General features: G+C 42.7%; 1 protein-coding gene across 2 annotated transcripts in view; it reads left to right on the forward strand.

Annotated features, from left to right (window-relative positions):
* zgc:154058 (Frag1/DRAM/Sfk1 family protein) overlaps positions 1–19401 on the forward strand; it is a 55304-nt gene that overhangs the window by 23815 nt on the left and 12088 nt on the right. For both annotated transcript variants that reach the window (XR_004209864.1, XM_020471256.2), the window contains exon 5: positions 7167–7234. Coding sequence is in view for 1 of the 2 variants with exons in the window: in XM_020471256.2 (XP_020326845.1) it covers positions 7167–7234 (68 nt within the window). In the remaining variant the exon portion in view is untranslated. The remainder of the gene's footprint in view (positions 1–7166; positions 7235–19401) is intronic.

Consider the following 19401-nt stretch of genomic DNA (forward strand, 5'->3'; position numbering starts at 1 on the left):
CTTGCCGCGCCACGAGGAGCCTGCCTGTTACGCGAATGCAGTAAGCCAAGGTAAGTTGCTGGCTAGCATTAAACTTATATTATAAAAACAATCAATCATAATCACTAGTTAACTACACATGGTTGATATTACTAGCTTATCTAGCATGTCTTGTGTTGCATATAATCGATGCAACGCAGGGGGATGATTTAACAAAAGCTCATTTGCGAAAAAAGCACAATCGTTGCACGACTGTACCTAACCATAAACACCAATGCCTTTCTTAAAATCAATACACAGAAGTATATATTTTTAAACCTACATATTTAGCTAAAAGAAATCCAGGTTAGCAGGCAATATTAACCAGGTGAAATTGTCATTTCTTTTGCGTTCATTGATGTCAGGGTATATGCAATTGTTTGGGCCGCCTGGCTCGTTGCAAACTAATTTGCCCGGATTTTACGTAATTAAGACTTTACATTGAAGGTTGTACAATGTGTCGTGTCTTTGGCTATGCCGGATTAAGTGATATGACATGCTATTCTATAAAATAATTTATCCGTAATTAATATTACCTGATTGAGCTAATCATGTAAATGTAATTAACTAGAGAGTCGGGCACCACAAAATAATATTTATAGAGCTGTTATCTTCCAAATAAACTCTTAAAGACCTAGTAATATTTTACATCAGTAGCAGTCAATATTAATTGTCATCTTAATTCAATCTCATCTGAAAGTTGTACATTCTTGGTTATCTGCAAGAACCCTGGCTAACAAGTTGAACCAGCAATACAAAATTGGGTTTAATTATTTATTCACTAAATACCTAACTAATTACACATAATTAAATCATAACCTGATTACAAATGACGTCATAAAGGAAAACGTCCCTGGCGGGCAGAACAGATATGACAGCTGATTACACAAAGGAAAAGGGGCTGGGTTGAGTGAAAGAGCGGGAAGACAGGAACAAAAGGGCGAAGCTGTGCTATTGTAAACACAGTATCTTATGCATTCTAAATTACCACCCATTTGGAAAAGGAAAATGCAATAAATATTTACTCTGAGCTGTGCTTCGGTAGGTTGGTGGTAGATGGAAGGCCGTGTTGCCCAACTGAGTTCTTTGAAGAATGTCCTCTGGTTGTCAATTGGATACGTTGTAGTAAAGTCGTTGGGTGATTGATGGGATACTCTGTCTGTTCCTTCCTAACCCTTGTTTGCATCTGCTGTTGCTAACTCAACGGCTAGGAGGTATCACTTCTGTAGTGAATAAGAGTTCAAAGTTGATACCATTCACAACCAAAGCTCACGCTGATGTTGGCTTTGTTCTGTTATTATCTGAACCATTCTGACATAGGACCGTCGTCCTCGGAACAGGAGGTTACATTGTCGTCAAGGGCTTATATAGGACGGTAGAGGAGGGTGTGTTTGAAACGTTTTATAGCCCATGTCCTTTCACAGGGGCGGGCCACTGATTGAGCAGAGCCCACCTTATGAAAACCCAAATCTCACATTTTAGAAGCTAAAATCACATTTCATCCCATCACAAATAATTTCATATTCAAACATTTAAATTGAACAACAATTCCATGTGAATCTGATAACTCTGATGTGTAGACTTTCCACTGTAGAGTTTATGTCATCTTATCATTGATGAGAATGTCTCAGATGACAACCTAACTGACGTCATATTCATTAAGTACCACTGCATATGTTCAATTGTTCGGATTACCAGAATATAGTTCATTTCCCCCCACCTTCTGATGTTCCCAGAATCTCTCTGTTAACCAAGGGGTTTGCAAATGTAACCTCAGTAGGGTAGAGCGAGGGAAAAGGGGGTAAGCGGTATTTATGACTGTCATAAACCTACCACCCAGGCCAATGTCATGACAAATGTAATAGCAATATTTAGACTTAGGGATGCCACCCGTTAGATAAAATACAGAACGGTTCCGTATTTCACTGAAATAATAAACGTTTTGTTTTCGAAATTATAGTTTCCGGATTCGACCATATTAATGACCAAAGGCTCGTATTTCTGTGTGTTATTATGTTATAATTAAGTCTATGATTTTATATTTGATAGTCAAACAGCACTTTCGTGCGTTTTGCCAGCAGCTCTTCGCTGTGTTTCAAGCATTGAGCTGTTTATGACTTCAAGCCTATCAACTCCCGAGATTAGGCTGGTGTAACCGATGTGAAATGGCTAGCTAGTTAGCGGGGTGCGCACTAATAGCGTTTCAAACGTCACTCTCTCTGAGACTTGGAGTAGTTGTTCCCCTTGCTACGGCTTTTGTGGAGCGATGGGTAACGATGCTTCGAGGGTGGCTGTTGTCGATGTGTTCCTGGTTCGAGTCCAGGTAGGGGCGAGGGGAGGGACGTAAGCTATACTGTTAAACTGGCAATACTATAGTGCCAATAAGAACATCCAATAGTCAAAGGTATATGAAATACAAATGGTATAGAGAGAGAGTTCTATAAATTACTATATTAACTTCAACCTAAAACCTCTTACCTTGGAATATTGAAGTCTCATGTTAAAAGGAACCACCAGCTTTCATATGTTCTCATGTTCTGAGCAAGGAACTTAAATGTTAGCTTTTTTACATGGCACATATTGCACTTTTTACTTCTCCAACACTTTGTTTTTGCATTATTTAAACTAAATTGAACATGTTTCATTATTAATTTGAGGCTAAATGGTTTTTTATTGATGTATTATATTAAGTTAAAATAAGTATTAATTCATTATTACAAATAAATTAAACAATTGTCAGATTTTAATCGGTATCGGCTTTTTTTTTGTCCTCCGATAATCTGTATCGGCTTTGAAAAATCTTAATCGGTCGACCTCTAGTTTGTATACGTGGATTTTATGTCGTGCGTTTTTCCTCCAACACCAGTTTCCATCAATTTGTATAGCAGGCCCTCGTGCCAAATTGAGTCGAAGCTTGTTTGTTTGGTAATTCGTGTGCAGGGTGAATACGTGGTCTGTTGTACGGTAATTTGGTAAAAAGACAATTTGGCATTTGCTCAGTACATTGTTTTGTACAAGTCTGCTGTTAATGATCATGCAGAGAATTTTCCCAAGGTTGCTGTTGACGCATATCCCACGGTAGTTATTGGGGTCAAATTTGTCTCCACTTTTGTGGATTGGGGTGATCAGTCCCTGGTTCCAAATATTGGGGCATATCCCAGAGCTGAGGATGAGGTTAGAGTATAGCCAATTTGAATTTGTGGTCTGTATATTTTATAATTTAATTTAGGATACCATCAACTCCACAGGCCTTTTTGAGTTGAAGTGTTGTATTTTGTCCTGTAGTTCATCCAATATCATTGGAGAATCTAGTAGGTTTTAGTAGTATTTAATAGTTGATTCTAAGATTTTGTATTTGATCATGTAAACTAGCACTCAAAAGTTTTGGGTCACTTTGAAATTTCATTGTTTTTTAAAGAAAAGCACTTTTTAAAATATTTTTTAAAAATAACATCAAATTGATCATAAATACATAGACATTGTTAATGTTGTAAATGACTATTGTAGCTGGAAACGGCTTTTAAATTTTTTTTTTAATGGAATATCAACATAGGCGTGCAGAGGCCCATTATCAGCAACCATCAGTCCTGCGTTCCAATGGTACGTTGTTAGCTAATCCAAGTTTATAATTTTATCATTAGAAAACCCTTTTGCAATTATGTTAGCACAGCTGAAAACTCTTGTGCTGATTTAAAAAAAAAGCATAAAACTGGGCTTCTTTAGACTAGTTAAGAATTTGGATCATCAGCATTTATGGGTTTGATTAGACTTAAAATGGCCAGAAACAATTAACTTTCTTCTGAAACTAGTCAGTCTATTCTGGTTCTGAGAAATTAAGGCTATTCCATGCGAGAAATTGCCAAGAAACGGAAGATCTCGTACAACGCTGTGAAGTACTCAATTCAAAGAACAGCGCAAACTGGCCCTAACCAGAATCGAAAGAGTGGGAGGCCCCGGTGCACAACTGAGTAAGAGAACAAGTACATTACTGTCTAGTTTTACAAGTCCTCAACTGGCAGCTTCATTAACTAGTACTTGCAAAACGCCAGTCTCAATGTCAACAGTGAAAAGGCAACTCCGGTATGCTGGCCTTCTAGGCAGTTGCAAAGAAAAAGCCATCTCTCAGACTGGCCAATAAAAATAACTCAGAGATGGCTTTTTCTTTGCAACTCTGCCTCGAAGGCCAGCATCCTCTTTCTTCACTGTTGACGTAGAGACTGGCATTTGAAGGCCAGTTTTATTGCTTCTTTAATCAGAAGAACAACAGTTTTTAGCTGTGCTAACATAATTGCAAAAGGGTTTTCTAATGATCAGTTAGCCTTTAAAAAAAATGTTAAACTTGGATTAGCTAACAACGTGCCATTGGAACACAGGAGTGATGGTTGCTGATAATGGGCCTCTCTACTCATATGTAGATATTCCATTAAAAAATCTGCCATTTCCAGCTACAATAGTCATTTACAACATTAACAATGTCTACACTGTATTTCTGATCAATTTTATGTCAATGGGCAAAAAATGTACCTTTCAAAAATAAGGACATTTCTAAGTGACTCCAAACCATTGAATGGTAGTCTATATGTTTTTGCTGTTTTCTTCTTTGTTATATATCTCTCTACCCCTCTTTCTCGCTTTCATTTCACCACCCCTTTCTCTTTCCTTTCCTCATTCTTTCTCCCTCTGTCTCCTCCTTTCCTTTCTGTATCACTGTCACTATCTTCCTCTGTCGCTCTCTCTGTTTCTCTCGGTTCCGGTTTGTGTGTCTGCGTATGCGTGTGTGATTCCTGTTTCTTAAAATAACTGACGGCTCAGATTTGTGTATGCGTGGAACACACACACACACACACTAAAAAGCACACACACAGGAATTCCCCAGAAAAGAGGAGTCAGTTTTCCGATGGGGGTTGAGATAATTAAGAGACGTGTGCTTTGTTTAGCCTCTCCCATCCCCAGAGCCTTCAACTTCAGAGAACCGTTAAGGAATGTAAATATATGGTTTCTATAGAAATTGTGACCAAATATATTATATGGTATTGAAAAAGCTTACAGGATAACTGGCTCCTACCTCTAGAAGTTGCAATTACTGTTTCATGGTTCTATAATTGACCTGTGAATGAGAGAAAGGGTCGGGTGTGTGCGCTTGCTTGCTTTTTAGTGTGTGTCTCTGAGACAGTGGCGAGGTCCAGTCAGCTGAGAGGGCTTGGTCTTAACAGGAGACGGGACCAGGCAGACAGGTGGAAGCTCGCAGGCAGGTATTATGACTGATTGCCTCACCCCGACAAGAGCTGGTTTCCCCCTTCACCTTTCTAGGAAGGGTCAGAGAGTAGGTGAAAGGTCAAATGCTATGTTATAGCAGAGAAGGAAACTCTGACCTTTTCCCAATTGGAGCTGCCTGATTCCTCCCATCCTTTCCTCCATCCTCTCCTTGCCCCTTTTGGAAAAAGGTCAAAGGTAATTGAGAAGACGAGGCGAGGAAACAAACAAATTACTCTCCTTGTTTCATCAAGTGTTTACATACAGTGCCTTTGTAAAGTATTCAGACGCCTTGACCTTTGCCACATTTTTTGTTACGTCACAACCTTATTCTAAAATGTATTAAATAAAACATTTTCCTCAGAAATCTACACACAATACCCCATAATAAGCAAATGAAATAAGCAAATGAGGGAGAAGGGCCTTGGTCAGGGAGGTGACCAAGAACTGATGGTCACTCTGACAGAGCTCATGAGTTCCTTTCTGGAGATGGGAGAACCTTCCAGAAGGACAACTATCTCTACAGCACTCCACCAATCAGGCATTTATGGTAGAGTGGCCAGATGGAAGCCACTCCTCAGTTTGCCAAAAGGCACCTAAAGACTCAGAACATGAGAAACAAGATTCTCAAGTCTGATGAAACCAAGATTGAACTCTTTGGCCTGAATGCCAAGTGTCACGTCTGGATGAAACCTGGCACTATCCCTACGGTAATGCATGGTGGTGGGAGAATCAGGCTGTGGGGATGTTTTTCAGAGCCGGGGACTGGGAGACTAGTCCGGATCGAGGGAAATATGAATGGAGCAAAGTACAGAGAGATCCTTGATGAAAACCTTCTCCAGAGCGCTCAGGGCCACAGACTGGGGTGAAGGTTCACCTTCCAACAAGACAATGACCTTAAGCACACAGCTAAGACAACGCAGAAGGTGCTTCAGGACAAGTCTCTGAATGTCCTTGATTGGCCCAGCCAGAGCCTGGACGTGAACCCGATTTGAACATCTTTGGAGAGACCTGAAAATAGCTGTGCAGCAACGCTCCCCATCCAACCTGACAGAGCTTGAGTGGATCTGCAAAGAAGAATGGGAGAAACTCCCCAAACACAGGTGTGCCAAGCTTGTAGCGTCATACCCAAGAAGACTTGAAGAATTGCTGCCAAGGTGCAGCAACAAAGTACTGAGTAAAGGGTCTGAATACTTTTCAGTTTTTTTTTTATAAATTTGCAAATCTGTCTAAATGTTTTTGCTTTGTCTTTATGGGGTGTTGTGTGTAGATTGATGAGGGAAAAGTCAAGGGGCCAGATTTTTTACATTTTCATCTTTATTTAACTAAGCAAGTCCGTTCAGAACTAATTCTTATTTACAATGACGGCCGACACCGGTGAAACCCGGACAACACTGGGCCAATTTAGACCGCTGCACCATTCGGAAGACCTGTCTGAGGTAGATGGAATTGCAAAATGCATCAAATGTAGTATAACATTTTGTAACTAGATGTGGCAGTCCTTTTATAGACAAAAGGATAAATAAGTAGCGTATCATTTTTAAATGTCTGCATGCTTTTCCCCTCCGAGAAAACAATAGCTGTTTCAAAGTGGGTGTGGCTGACTTCAAAATTCTTCAACGGTTGGATACACCTGAGAATCCTCCACCAGAGGAGGCAATCGAGGAGATGAGCGAACTCCTTTGTTCACCTGTTAACAAATTGACACTCCAACATATGTCGAACACTTATCCGTTTTCGTGTCACAGATGAGAGGAGGACGGAGGAGTTGAGGAGAGGACAGACTTTTACCCAATTGAGAAAAGGCTGACACACAGAGAGACACTGTCTGATTATTTTTTTTGCCTGTAATCTAATTGGTCTTTTGAACTGCGTTGTTCTGTTTCCTTCCACAGTAAATGTGGGACTCTTCCTCCAGAAAGCTGCTTCTTCAGCCTCATCTGCAGCGCTGGATCCTTCATGGGTGAGTCTGTCTACACACATGAACTGATCTGGGTTGTCGGAGTTAATCAATTAACTCAAGTTAACTTTTTGTAATATACATTTTTTGTTGCAAGAAAACATTCAAAATACACTGAACATCAAATACATATCTACTATATACAATCTATACAGCTAAAAATGATGCAATGTCACAACAAGTTGACTTTGGGGTATAAAAAAAGTGTGCTTTGTCAATGTACCTGTTTTTGCTGACTTACTTTGGACAAAATCAAGATGTCAATATTCTTGTAATGCTATTTGTATAATCTTAAATTACAGGTCAATTTGAGCTAATTCTGAATTTGCGATTGATCATGATTAGTCAAATCCTGCAATAAACTTGATAAAATGTTGGAATTGTTTAACAGCCCTAGAACTCATACATCATGTGCACGTGTCGTGCCCTGTGTATGTCGGCAGTTTGAGTGTAACGGCTCCAGTCAATGATTCCCAGCTGTGGCTGAGCCCACTCCATTGACGCACAGCCCTGGGCATGCATGTGTCTGTGTTATCCACTGTGGGCCAGGGAGGCCGGACGTAATGCCAAGCATCAGAGAGCCACCCTAGCTCTGCTTTGTGTCTGTGTATGACTGTGTGTTCATAGTTGTGCGTTTCCGTGTCCCTACCCTACTCAGGGGAGAGGAGGCTTGATGACCGCTGCTATTTAAGGTCGTCTGGCTGGCTGTAGCAGCTTTTAAAGCCAGACTCGGTAAGTCCCAAATAAAATTACACTTTTTTTCTGGTTTAATATACAGTACCAGTCAAAAGTTTGGACACACCTACCTATACCAGAGTTAGTTTTTTGTACTATTTTCTACATTGTAGAATAATAGTGAAGACCAAAAATATGAAATAACACATGGAATCATGTAGTAACCATTTTTTTTAAAACATCTAAATATATTTGAGATTCTTCAAAGTAGCCACCCTTTGCCTTGACAGCTTTGCACACTCTTGGCATTCTCTCAATCAGCTTCATGAAGTAGTCACCTGGAATGTATTTCAATTAACAGGTGTGCCTTGTTAAAAGTTTATTTGTGGAATTTCTTTCCTTAATGCGTTTGAGCCAATCAGTTGTGTTGTGACAAGGTAGGGTTAGCATACAGAAGATATCCCTATTTGGTAAAAGACCAAGTCCATATTATTGCAAGAACAGCTCAGATAAGCAAAGAGAAACGACAGTCCATTACTTTAAGATATGAAGGTCAGTCAATCCAGAAAATTTCAGTAACATTGAAAGTTTCTTCAAGTGCAGTCACAAAAACCTTCAAGCGCTATGATGAAACTGGCTCTCATGAGGACTGCCACAGCAAAGGAAGACCCAGAATCACCTATGCTGCAGAGGACAAGTTCATTAGAGTTACCAGCCTCAGACATTGTCAGGGTTCCATTTGAGCTCCTATGGTGTTCTAAATTTGTATGAATGATTTGGGAAATAGGATGCAACCAGCAAAGTTGCATCTATATGCAGATGATGGTCATATATTAATGTGTTCCTTCTCTGGTTCAGGCTGTTGAAGAGCTCCTGACTGCTTTTTAGTTACTGCAGGCCCTCCCTTTATGGTCTCAAACGGGTCTTGAATCTACAAAAAAAACACATTTCATGAACTTTACCAGAGCTCGCACTCAGACAGAGAAGGTTAGCATTGTCACATCTGGTAGCTTATCCATTGAACAAGTGTCATCCTACAAATAACTTTGGTAATGGTTGGATGACAAGTTGTCCTTTAAAGTTCATATGGATAATCTTGTGAGAAAGATTACATTTAAATTGGGTTTTTATTTTTGTTATAAGGCTTGCTTCCCAGTTATGGCTAGAAAGAACCTTGTTCAGGCCACTTTTCTCTCTAATTGATTATGGTGACGTGTTGTATATGCATGCAGCCTCTGTCTTACAGAGACTGGACTCTGTGTATCATGCTTCCTTGCTCTTTTATTACAAATACCTAGTCATTCACCCACCATTGCACCTTGTACCAAATGGTAGGTTACACCTCACTTTATATGCGCAGAAAGCTACATTTGTATGCGTTTATCTCCAAAACCCTTTTTGGTAAACTCCCGCTTTACCTCTGTAGTCTGGTCTCCTTCACCACCAGCAGTCACCATACCCGGTCTGCTAGGTGGTTGCTACTTAAAGCTGCCAGAACATTCACAGTTTTAGACTGCCTTCTCATCTTGTGCACCAGAGGCATGGAGTAGTCTACAATCCATGCTTCATCTAGATATGTTCGTGCCACTGAATTAATTTCAAATTTTGATGGGACTCTTTTTTATTTCTGTAATGTATTGAGTGTTGCTGCCTTGGCCAGGTCTCCCTTGAAAAAGAGACTCTGGGTCTCAATGGGCTTTTCCTGGTTAAATAAAGCTTAAATTAACTGCAACTCAGATTGCAGCCCAAATAAATGCTTCAGAGTTCAAGTAACGGATGCATTTCAACATCAACTGTTCAGAGGAGACTGTGATTCAGGTCAAGGTCATGGTCGATTTGCTGCAAAGAAACCACTACTAAAGGACGCCAATAATAAGAAGAGACTTGCTTGGGCCAAGAAACATGATCAATGGACATTAGACCGGTGGAAATCTGTCCTTTTGGTCTGAGTCCAAATTTGAGATCTTCCGTAGGTGAATGGATGATCTCCACATGTGTGGTTCCCACCGTGAAGAATGGAGGAGGTGGTGTGATGGTATTTAGAATTCAAGGCACACCTAACCAGCATGGCTACCACAGCATTCTGTAGCTATACACCATCCCATCTGGTGTGAGCTTAGTCCAACGATCATTTGTTTTTCAACAGGACAATGACCCAAAACACACCTCTAGGCTGTCTAAGGGCTATTTGACCAAGGAGAGTGATGGAGTTCTGCATCAGATAACCTGGCCTCCACAATCACCAGACCTCAACCCAATTGAGATGATTTGGGATGAGTTGGACCGCAGAGTGAAGGAAAAGCAGCCAACAAGTGCTCTGCAAATGTGGGAACTTCTTCAAGACTGTTGGAAAAGCATTCCAGGTGACTACCTCATGAAGCTGTTTGAGAGAGTGCAAAGCTGTCATCAAGGCAAAGGGTGGCAACTTTGAAGAATCTCAAATATAAAATATATTTTGATTTTGGTTACTACATGATTCCATATGTGTTATTTCATATTTTTTATGTCATCACTATTCGCAAGACACCCCCAATAAAGGAGTGGTTCTGCAGGTGGTGACCACAGACCGCTTCTCAGTTCCTATGCTACCTGGCTGATGTTTTGGTCACTTTTGAATGCTGGCGGTGCTTTCACTCTAGTGGTAGCATGAGACTGAGTCTACAACCCACACAAGTTGCTCAGGTAGTGCAGCTCATCCAGGATGGCACATCAATGCGAGCTGTGGCAAGAAGGTTTGCTGTGTCTGTCAGCATAGTGTCCAGAGCATGGAGGCGCTACCAGGAGACAGGCCAGTACATCAGGAGACGTGGAGGAGGCCGTAGGAGGGCAACAACCCAGCAGAAGGACCGCTACCTCCGCCTTTGTGCAAGGAGGAGCAGGAGGAGCACTGCCAGAGCTCTGCAAAATGACCTCCAGCAGGCCACAAATGTGCATGTGTCTGCTCAAACGGTCAGAAACAGACTCTATGAGGGCCTGACGTCCACAGGTGGGGGTTGTGCTTATAGCCCAACGCCGTGCAGGACATTTGGCATTTGCCAGAGAACACCAAGATTGGCAAATTCGCCACTGGCGCCCTATGCTCTTCACAGATGAAAGCAGGTTCACACTGAGCACATGTGACAGTCTGGAGAACGTTCTGCTACCTGCAACATCCTCCAGCATGACCGGTTTGGCGGTGGGTCAGTCATGGTGTGGGGTGGCATTTCTTTGGGGGCCGCACAGCCCTCCATGTGCTCACCAGAGGTAGCCTGACTGCCATTAGGTACCGAGATGAGATCCTCAGACCCCTTGTGAGAACATATGCTGGTGCGGTTGGCCCTGGGTTCCTCCTAATGCAAGACAATGCTAGACCTCATGTGGCTGGAGTGTGTCAGCAGTTCCTGCAAGAGGAAGGCATTGATGCTATGGACTGGCCCGCCCGTTCGCCAGACCTGAATCCAATCGAGCACATCTGGGACATCATGTCTCGCTCCATCCACCAACGCCACGTTGCACCACAGACTGTCCAGGAGTTGGCGGATGCTTTAGTCCAGGTCTGGGAGGAGATCCCTCAGGAGACCATCCGCCACCTCATCAGGAGCATGCCCAGGCGTTGTAGGGAGGTCATACAGGCACGTGGAGGCCACACACACTACTGAGCCTCATTTTGACGTATTTTAAGGACATTACATCAAAGTTGGATCAACCTGTAGTGTGGTTTTCCACTTTAATTTTGAGTGTGACTCCAAATCCAGACCTCCATGGGTTAATAAATTTGATTTCCATTGATAATTTGTGTGATTTTGTTGTCAATACATTCAACTATGTAAAGAAAAAAGTATTTAATAAGAATATTTCATTCATTCAGATCTAGGATGTGTTATTTTAGTGTTCCCATTTTTTTTGAGCAGTGTATATTTAAAAAAAAAAAAAAAAACTTCATCATTTATATTTTCTTTTCCAAAAACTTAACTTCAAAACACTCTCTTGCAACCCCCCTCAAAAAAAAAGTATTATTTACCTCAAATCTGAAATCCACAATAGAAGCTAGCCAGAAGCTAGCCAATTCACTGGCTACCGTTAGTATTCAGCTAACCACGGTTTGTAGTCATCAGCTATCCTTTAGCTTTTGTACAACGAGACTCAGACCAGAACATACCGGAGCTATTTTTCTCTCCACATCCCCGGATTTCAACCGCAAGCTCTGGACATTTACACCTGGACCTCGCAGCTAGCTAGCTGCTATCCGTGTGACTATTGGCTTACGTCGATCCCAGAGCAAACATCAATTATTCCGGAGCTAGCCAGCTGAAGAGTTCCATCAGCCTCTCCTGGGCTACATTCACCTATCCGAACCCGTTTTACTGCCGATGCGGAGTCACACCGGACCTTCACAACTGGACTACCGACGTTATCTGCCCGAGGGAGTTATCCAACTGGCCCCTCTGTCGCGACGTTACCTGAACGCCGATCTGCGGCCCGCTAATCGTTAGCTATCTTATCGGCTGTTATCTGAGTAGATCTATCGGACAATTTTTCTTGGGTCAATATAACTATCTATTTTGCCAATTGGATTGATCCCCTCTCCCACACGGAACCCCACTAATCTACCGACGGAAACGCACAAGGTGGCTAAAAACAGATCTCCATCCTATGCTAGCTTGCTACCAATGGCCCGGCTAGCTGTCTGAATTGCCGTTACCACAACCAACCTCACTACTCACTGGACCCTTATGATCACTCGGCTAGGCATGCCTCTCAATGTAAATATGCCTTGTCCATTGCTGTTCTGGTTAGTGTTTATTGGCTTATTTCAATGTAGAGCCTCTAGCCCTGCTCATTATACCTTATCCAAACTTTCAGTTCCACCACCCACACATGCGATGACATCACCAGGTTTCAATTATGTTTCTAGAGACAATATCTCTCTCTTCATCACTCAATACCTAGGTTTATCTCCACTGTATTCACATCCTATTATACCTTGAGGCTATTTTATCGCCCCCAGAAACCTCCTTTTACTAGACGACCAATTCTCATAGCTTTTAGCCGTACCCTTGCCTGGTTATTTTTTTTAAATGCCTTCCTCACTATCTTAAATGAGCATGCCCCATTCAAGAAATGTAGAACCAGGAACAGATATAGCCTTTTGTTCTCTCCAGACGTCAGGTCTGGACCAACACAAAAACCCAAAAACCGTCAGCCCTTAACCAACACACAAACATCCTATGGAGTTCTGCATTAGCATCGAACAGCACCCGTGATATGCAACTTTTCAGGGAAGCTAGAAACCAATATACACAGGCAGTTAGAAAAGCCAAGGCTAGCTTTTTTCAAGCAGAAATTTGCTTCCTGCAACACAAACTCAAAGTTCTGGGACACTGTAAAGTCCATGGAGAATAAGAACACCTCCTCCCAGCTGTCCACTGCACTGAGGATAGGAAACACTGTCACCACTAATAAATCCACCAGAATTGAGAATTTCAATAAACATTTTTCTACGGCTGGCCATGCTTTCCACCTGGCTACCCCTACAGCCCTGCGCTCCCCTCAGCAACTTTCCCAAGCCTTCCCCATTTCTCCTTCTCCCAAATCCAGTCAGCTGATGTTCTGAAAGAGCTGCAAAATCTGGACCCCTACAAATCAGCTGGGCTAGGCAATCTGGACCTTTTCTAAAATTATCTGCCGAAATTGTTGCAATCCCTATTACTAGCCTGTTCAACATCTCTTTCGTATCGTCTGAGATTCCCAAAGATTGGAAAGCAGCTGCGGTCATCCCCCTCTTCAAAGGGGGCGACACTCTTGACCCAAACTGCTACAGACCTATATCTATCCTGCCAAGTCAAGAAACAGATTACCGACCATTTAGAATCCCACCATACCTTCTCCGCTATGCAATCTGGTTTCAGAGCTGGTCATTGGTGCACCTCAGCCACGCTCAAGGTCCTAAACGATATCTTAACTGCCATCGATAAGAAACAATACTGTGCAGCCTTATTCATTGACCTGGCCAAGGCTTTCGACTCTGTCAATCACCACATCCTCATCGGCAGACTCGACAGCCTTGGTTTCTCAAATGATTGCCTCGCATGGTTCACCAACTACTTCTCTGATAGTGTTCAGTGTGTCAAATCGGAGGGCCTGTTTTCCGGGCCTCTGGCAGTCTCTATGGGGGTGCCACAGGGTTCAATTCCTGGACCGACTCTCTTCTCTATATACATCAATGATGTTGCTCTTGTTGCTGGTGAGTCTCTGATCCACCTCTACGCAGACGACACCATTCTGTATACTTCTCGCTCTTCTTTGGACACTGTTAACAACCCTCCAGACGAGCTTCAATGCCATACAACTCTCCTTCCATGGCCTCCAATTGCTCTTAAATACAAGTAAAACTAAATGCATGCTCTTCAACCGATCGCTGCCTGCACCTGCCTACCCGTCCAACATCACTACTCTGGACGGTCCTGACTTAGAATATGTGGACAACTACAAATACCTAGGTGTCTGGTTAGACTGTAAACTCTCCTTCCAGACTCACATCAAACATCTCCAATTCAAAGTTAAATCTAGAATTGGCTTCCTATTTCGCAACAAAGCATCCTTCACTTATGCTGCCAAACATACCCTTGTAAAACTGACCATCCTACCGATCCTCGACTTCGGGGATGTCATTTACAAAATGGCCTCCAAAACCCTAGTCAATAAATTGAATGCAGTCTATCACAGTGCCATCCGTTTTGTCATCAAAGCCCCATATACTACCCACCACTGCGACCTGTATGCTCTCGTTGGCTGGCCCTCGCTTCATACTCGTCGCCAAACCCACTGGCTCCAGGTCATCTACAAGACCCTGCTAGGTAAAGTCCCCCCCTTATCTCAGCTCGCTGGTCACCATAGCAGCACCCACCTGTAGCACGCGCTACAGCAGGTATATCTCTCTGGTCACCCCCAAAACCAATTCTTCCTTTGGCCGCCTCTCCTTCCAGTTCTCTGCTGCCAATGACTGGAACGAACTACAAAAATCTCTGAAACTGGAAACACTTATCTCCCTCACTAGCTTTAAGCACCAGCTGTTAGAGCAGCTCACAGATTACTGCACCTCTACATAGCCCATCTATAATTTAACCCAAACAACTACCTCTCCCCCTACTGTATTTATTTATTTTGCTCCTTTGCACCCCATTATTTCTATCTCTACCTTGCACGCTTTCACTGCAAATCTACCATTCCAGTGTTTTACTTGCTATATTGTATTTACTTTGCCACCATGGCCTTTTTTTGCCTTTACCTCCCTTATCTCACCTCATTTGCTCACATTGTATGTAGACTTTTTTTCTACTGTATTATTAACTATGTTGTGTTTATTCCATGTGTAACTGTTGTTGTATGTGTCGAACTGCTTTGCTTTATCTTGGCCAGGTCGCAATTGTAAATGAGAACTTGTTCTCAACTTGCCTACCTGGTTAAATAAAGGTGAAATAAAAATAAATAAATAAATAAAAATGACAACATGCTCAGTCCAATGATGCTGTGACACACCGCTGTCCTTGATGGACCCTCCACCTCCAAATCAATCCCGCTTTAGAGTACAGGCCTCGGTGTAACGCTCATTCCTTCAACGATTAACGCGAATCCGACCATCACCCCTGGTGAGACAAAACTGCGACTCGTCAGTGAAGAGCACTTTTTGCCAGTCCTGTCTGGTCCAGCGACGGTGGGTTTGTGCCCATAGGCGATGTTGTTGCCGGTGATGTCTGGTGAGGACCTGTCTTACAACAGGCCTACAAGTCCTCAGTCCAGCCTCTCTCAGCCTATTGTGGACAGTCTGAGTACTGATGGAGGGATTGTGCTTTCCAGGTGTAACTCTGGCAGTTGTTGTTGCCATCCTTTAGTTGTTCCACAGGTGTGAGGTTTGGATTTTCCGATCCTGTGCAGGTTTTGTTACACGTGGTCTGCCACTGTGGGGATGATCCATCCTGTCTCCCTGTAGCGCTGTCTTAGGTGTCTCACAGTACGGACATTGCAATTTATTGCCCTTGCCACATCTGCAGTCCTCATGCCTCCTTGCAGCGTGCCTAAGGCATGTTCACGCAGATGAGCAGGGACCCTGGGCAACTTTCTTTTGGTGTTTTTCAGAGCCAGTAGAAAGTCCTCTTTTAGTGTCCTAAGTTTTCATAACTGTGACTTTAATTGCCTACTGTTAGTGTCTTAATGAAAGTTCCACAGGTGCATGTTCATTAATTGTGAAAAGACAGTGTCCTGAAAAAGAGATGTCTCCTTCCAGTTTATCTAGTTATATCCCCCTCATTATAAACCAGACTTATTGTAAATGAGAGTTGGGTGATACAGAATAAAAGCGTAATTTAGCTGACAAATGCATGTGGTAACGGTTAATAATAAAGCATATAATATATTGGCTGGCAAACAAATCGATCCACACACATTGCTTGCAAATGTGCATAGCCTACTTACTTGCAAACCTTGCTGGACTTGCTAGCTAGCTAATTGTTTTCCTCTTGGATGTTGAGTTAACTATTGGAAACTTTCGATGGCAAATTTGTGTTATAATTCAACCCTATAGATGCCGAGGGTTGACTTTTCCGGGCAAGTGTTTGCACTGCACAAGATCAAGCAGTTAACGGCTTTACCGTTGCACCCCAGTAGGAGGCCTATATTGTTGAACTTGACTGTGTAAAATAGAATTCCATTTTAGTGCTCTAATGTTCATAGCTTACTCCACTTGTACATTTGAATTGTTATGATGTAGTAGAGTAGCCTACATGCTTGTTGTATGCTACAAGAAAACGAGAACACCGGCTGTCTGATACTGACTGGAAGGGTGGCTGGCCCAGCTGACTGATAATGACTGATGGAAGGGTGGCTGGCCCAGCTGACTGATGCTGACTGATGAAGGGTGGCTGGCCCAGCTGATTGATACTGACTGATGGAAGGGTGGCTGGCCCAGCTGATTGATACTGACTGATGGAAGGGTGGCTGGTCCAGCTGACTGATACTGACTGATGGAAGGGTGGCTGGCCCAGCTGACTGATACTGACTGATGGAAGGGTGGCTGGCCCAGCTGACTGATACTGACTGATGGAAGGGTGGCTGGCCCAGCTGACTGATACTGACTGATGGAAGGGTGGCTGGCCCAGCTGACTGATACTGACTGATGAAGGGTGGCTGGCCCAGCTGACTGATACTGACTGATGAAGGGTGGCTGGCCCAGCTGATTGATACTGACTGATGGAAGGGTGGCTGGCCCAGCTGACTGATACTGACTGATGGAAGGGTGGCTGGCCCAGCTGACTGATACTGACTGATGTCTCCCCGACAATTTGGTATTTCACCATCACAAATAACGTAATGTGACTTACTAAGTTTAAAGTGGTAGTTCACCCAAAAAGGTTTAGTTTCTCTGGCACTGTTTCCACATGGTAATGTTTTAGCATTTGTTGCACAAATCCAATTCAAGTCATGGGACCCATATTGGCATTTTTCACAAATGTCCAACGATTAGTGACTCTGTGGAGCTTCAGAATCAATTTGAGATGCTTATGGATGATTTTATCAAATGCTAATATTGGTCATGTGGAATCAGTGCCAGGGAAACTAAACCAAAGCATGAATTGCTGTCATACCCTGTCTAAGGTCTGCTTACAGGGTTAGGAAGCCAATATGTCATTTTGTAATTTGGGTGAACTATCTAACCAAATGACACACTATTCCCTACAGTGCACGACTCAGAGTGGACTACTTTTGACCAGGGCCCCATGTAGGAAATAGTGTGCCATTTGGGACGTAGCCCAGGACATTTGTCCCTCCCGGAGCCTCGATAAAGCGCTTTCCCTCACTTAACTTAGCTCTGACTTGACCCCACAGAGAACCGAGATTGCTTAACTTAGCTCTGACGTTAGAACACCAATAGCCAATCACTCCATATTGGGTAGAAAACAAGGAGAGGGAGCTATATAGGATCTTAATGAATAGGAGAAACATTGCTTTAGTTTAGATCAAAGTTGTTTTAGGGTGTGTAGCAGCTGAGTTTTTAGAGAATGTGTCATTTCATTTGTACTTTTTGACTGCAACCCTTTTGATTTAAACATGACGTTCCATACATATTTGCCCATTGTGGAAGAAGTGGTCAGAAAGTGCCTGGATCTGAATGACAAAACATTCAGAAGATAGAAGTGCCCAAAGTTAACCCATTTTTGCATACCTCACCACACCATGAGACATCCATGTCTTCATCACTGGAAAATATCAACTGTGGAGTTTAATATCATTTAAAAGCTTACAGAAGGGTTTTCAAACTATTTGATAAACTAATGGAATTATGCAATCTTTCATCATCTGAGGTGTTTGTTGTGCCCGCTATCGCTTGAGGTGCAGCATACTCTCGAATACAGGGTGGGTCTGGCTCAAAGCCATGTCTCAGGTTCCCCCTCTCCTTCCTGAGTTCAGAGAGAACCAGAGCAACCCGTCGAGTAGTGGGGACAGCGGGCTAGGGGGAGGAACACAAACAGGCACATGATGTTCTGTGGTTGGGGCACGTTTAATTTGGTATTAGCTGTTGTAAATGTCCATAGCCATGTTCTTCAATGCCATGCCAGGGTCATTCATTAGGACACTCATTTCAAACATAACAAAGTTTTGCAATGCAAAATGAAAACAAGCTTTTATTTTCTTACAGGGAGTCCCTCCCTGTTTCAGTCCAGTTTTCTTCTAGCTGGTGAACCTTGTTCAGAAGTGCTACAGTAGGTCCTTCCATGGTAACATGGTGGTCACTGCAGGTGCTTACTCATCAATTGCTTTAGTTAGTGTACACATTCTGTGTCTACCTTTTGAATCTATTATGGGATGACCGGTATTCTCAGAGAAGGATACTGTTGCGATCGTCAATGACACTGAATGTACTGCCAGAGATGTTCAGATGGTTTCAGGGGGAAATGTATATTTGATTATCAAACAAAAACATGTTTTAGCATTAAAAGCCTATGGTAGGGTCAAGCACTGTTGAAGGCTTCAATACGAAAAATGTTGTTTTTAAATAAATACAGAGCTGGACCTTATTGACGAAGACTGCTAGCTAGGCAACTAGCCAGTGCACAGACCAGACACTGTAATTGAATGCAGTAAACGCCAATTAGCTTTCTTTCTCCTCAGTGTTTTCTGTTGAATAGAAACCAGAACACAGAGAGAGAAATAAGGCACCATTTCCTTTTCCTACTAGCCTGGAGACAAGGCTGTTTGTTTTTCCATGCTTGTAATTTACCTCACTTCTCTGAAATGACTTGGGTGCACTGAACACACATGCGCGTAGGCAACACACACACAATGAAACCCCAGCTTAATGCCCCGCGGCAGGGGAACTCTAGCTAGCTGCTTTTGTTGGTCTGTTCTTTCATAACATCACTCTGCCCCAAGGTGTATGTTTACTGGCAGAATTCCTTCTGTCCCATAATGTATGTTTAAGTTAATGTCAGAACTGTGGTTCTCGATCTTTGTCCAGACAG

This window comes from Oncorhynchus kisutch, linkage group LG4 (assembly GCF_002021735.2).
Source record: "Oncorhynchus kisutch isolate 150728-3 linkage group LG4, Okis_V2, whole genome shotgun sequence".
NCBI lineage: Eukaryota > Metazoa > Chordata > Actinopteri > Salmoniformes > Salmonidae > Oncorhynchus > Oncorhynchus kisutch.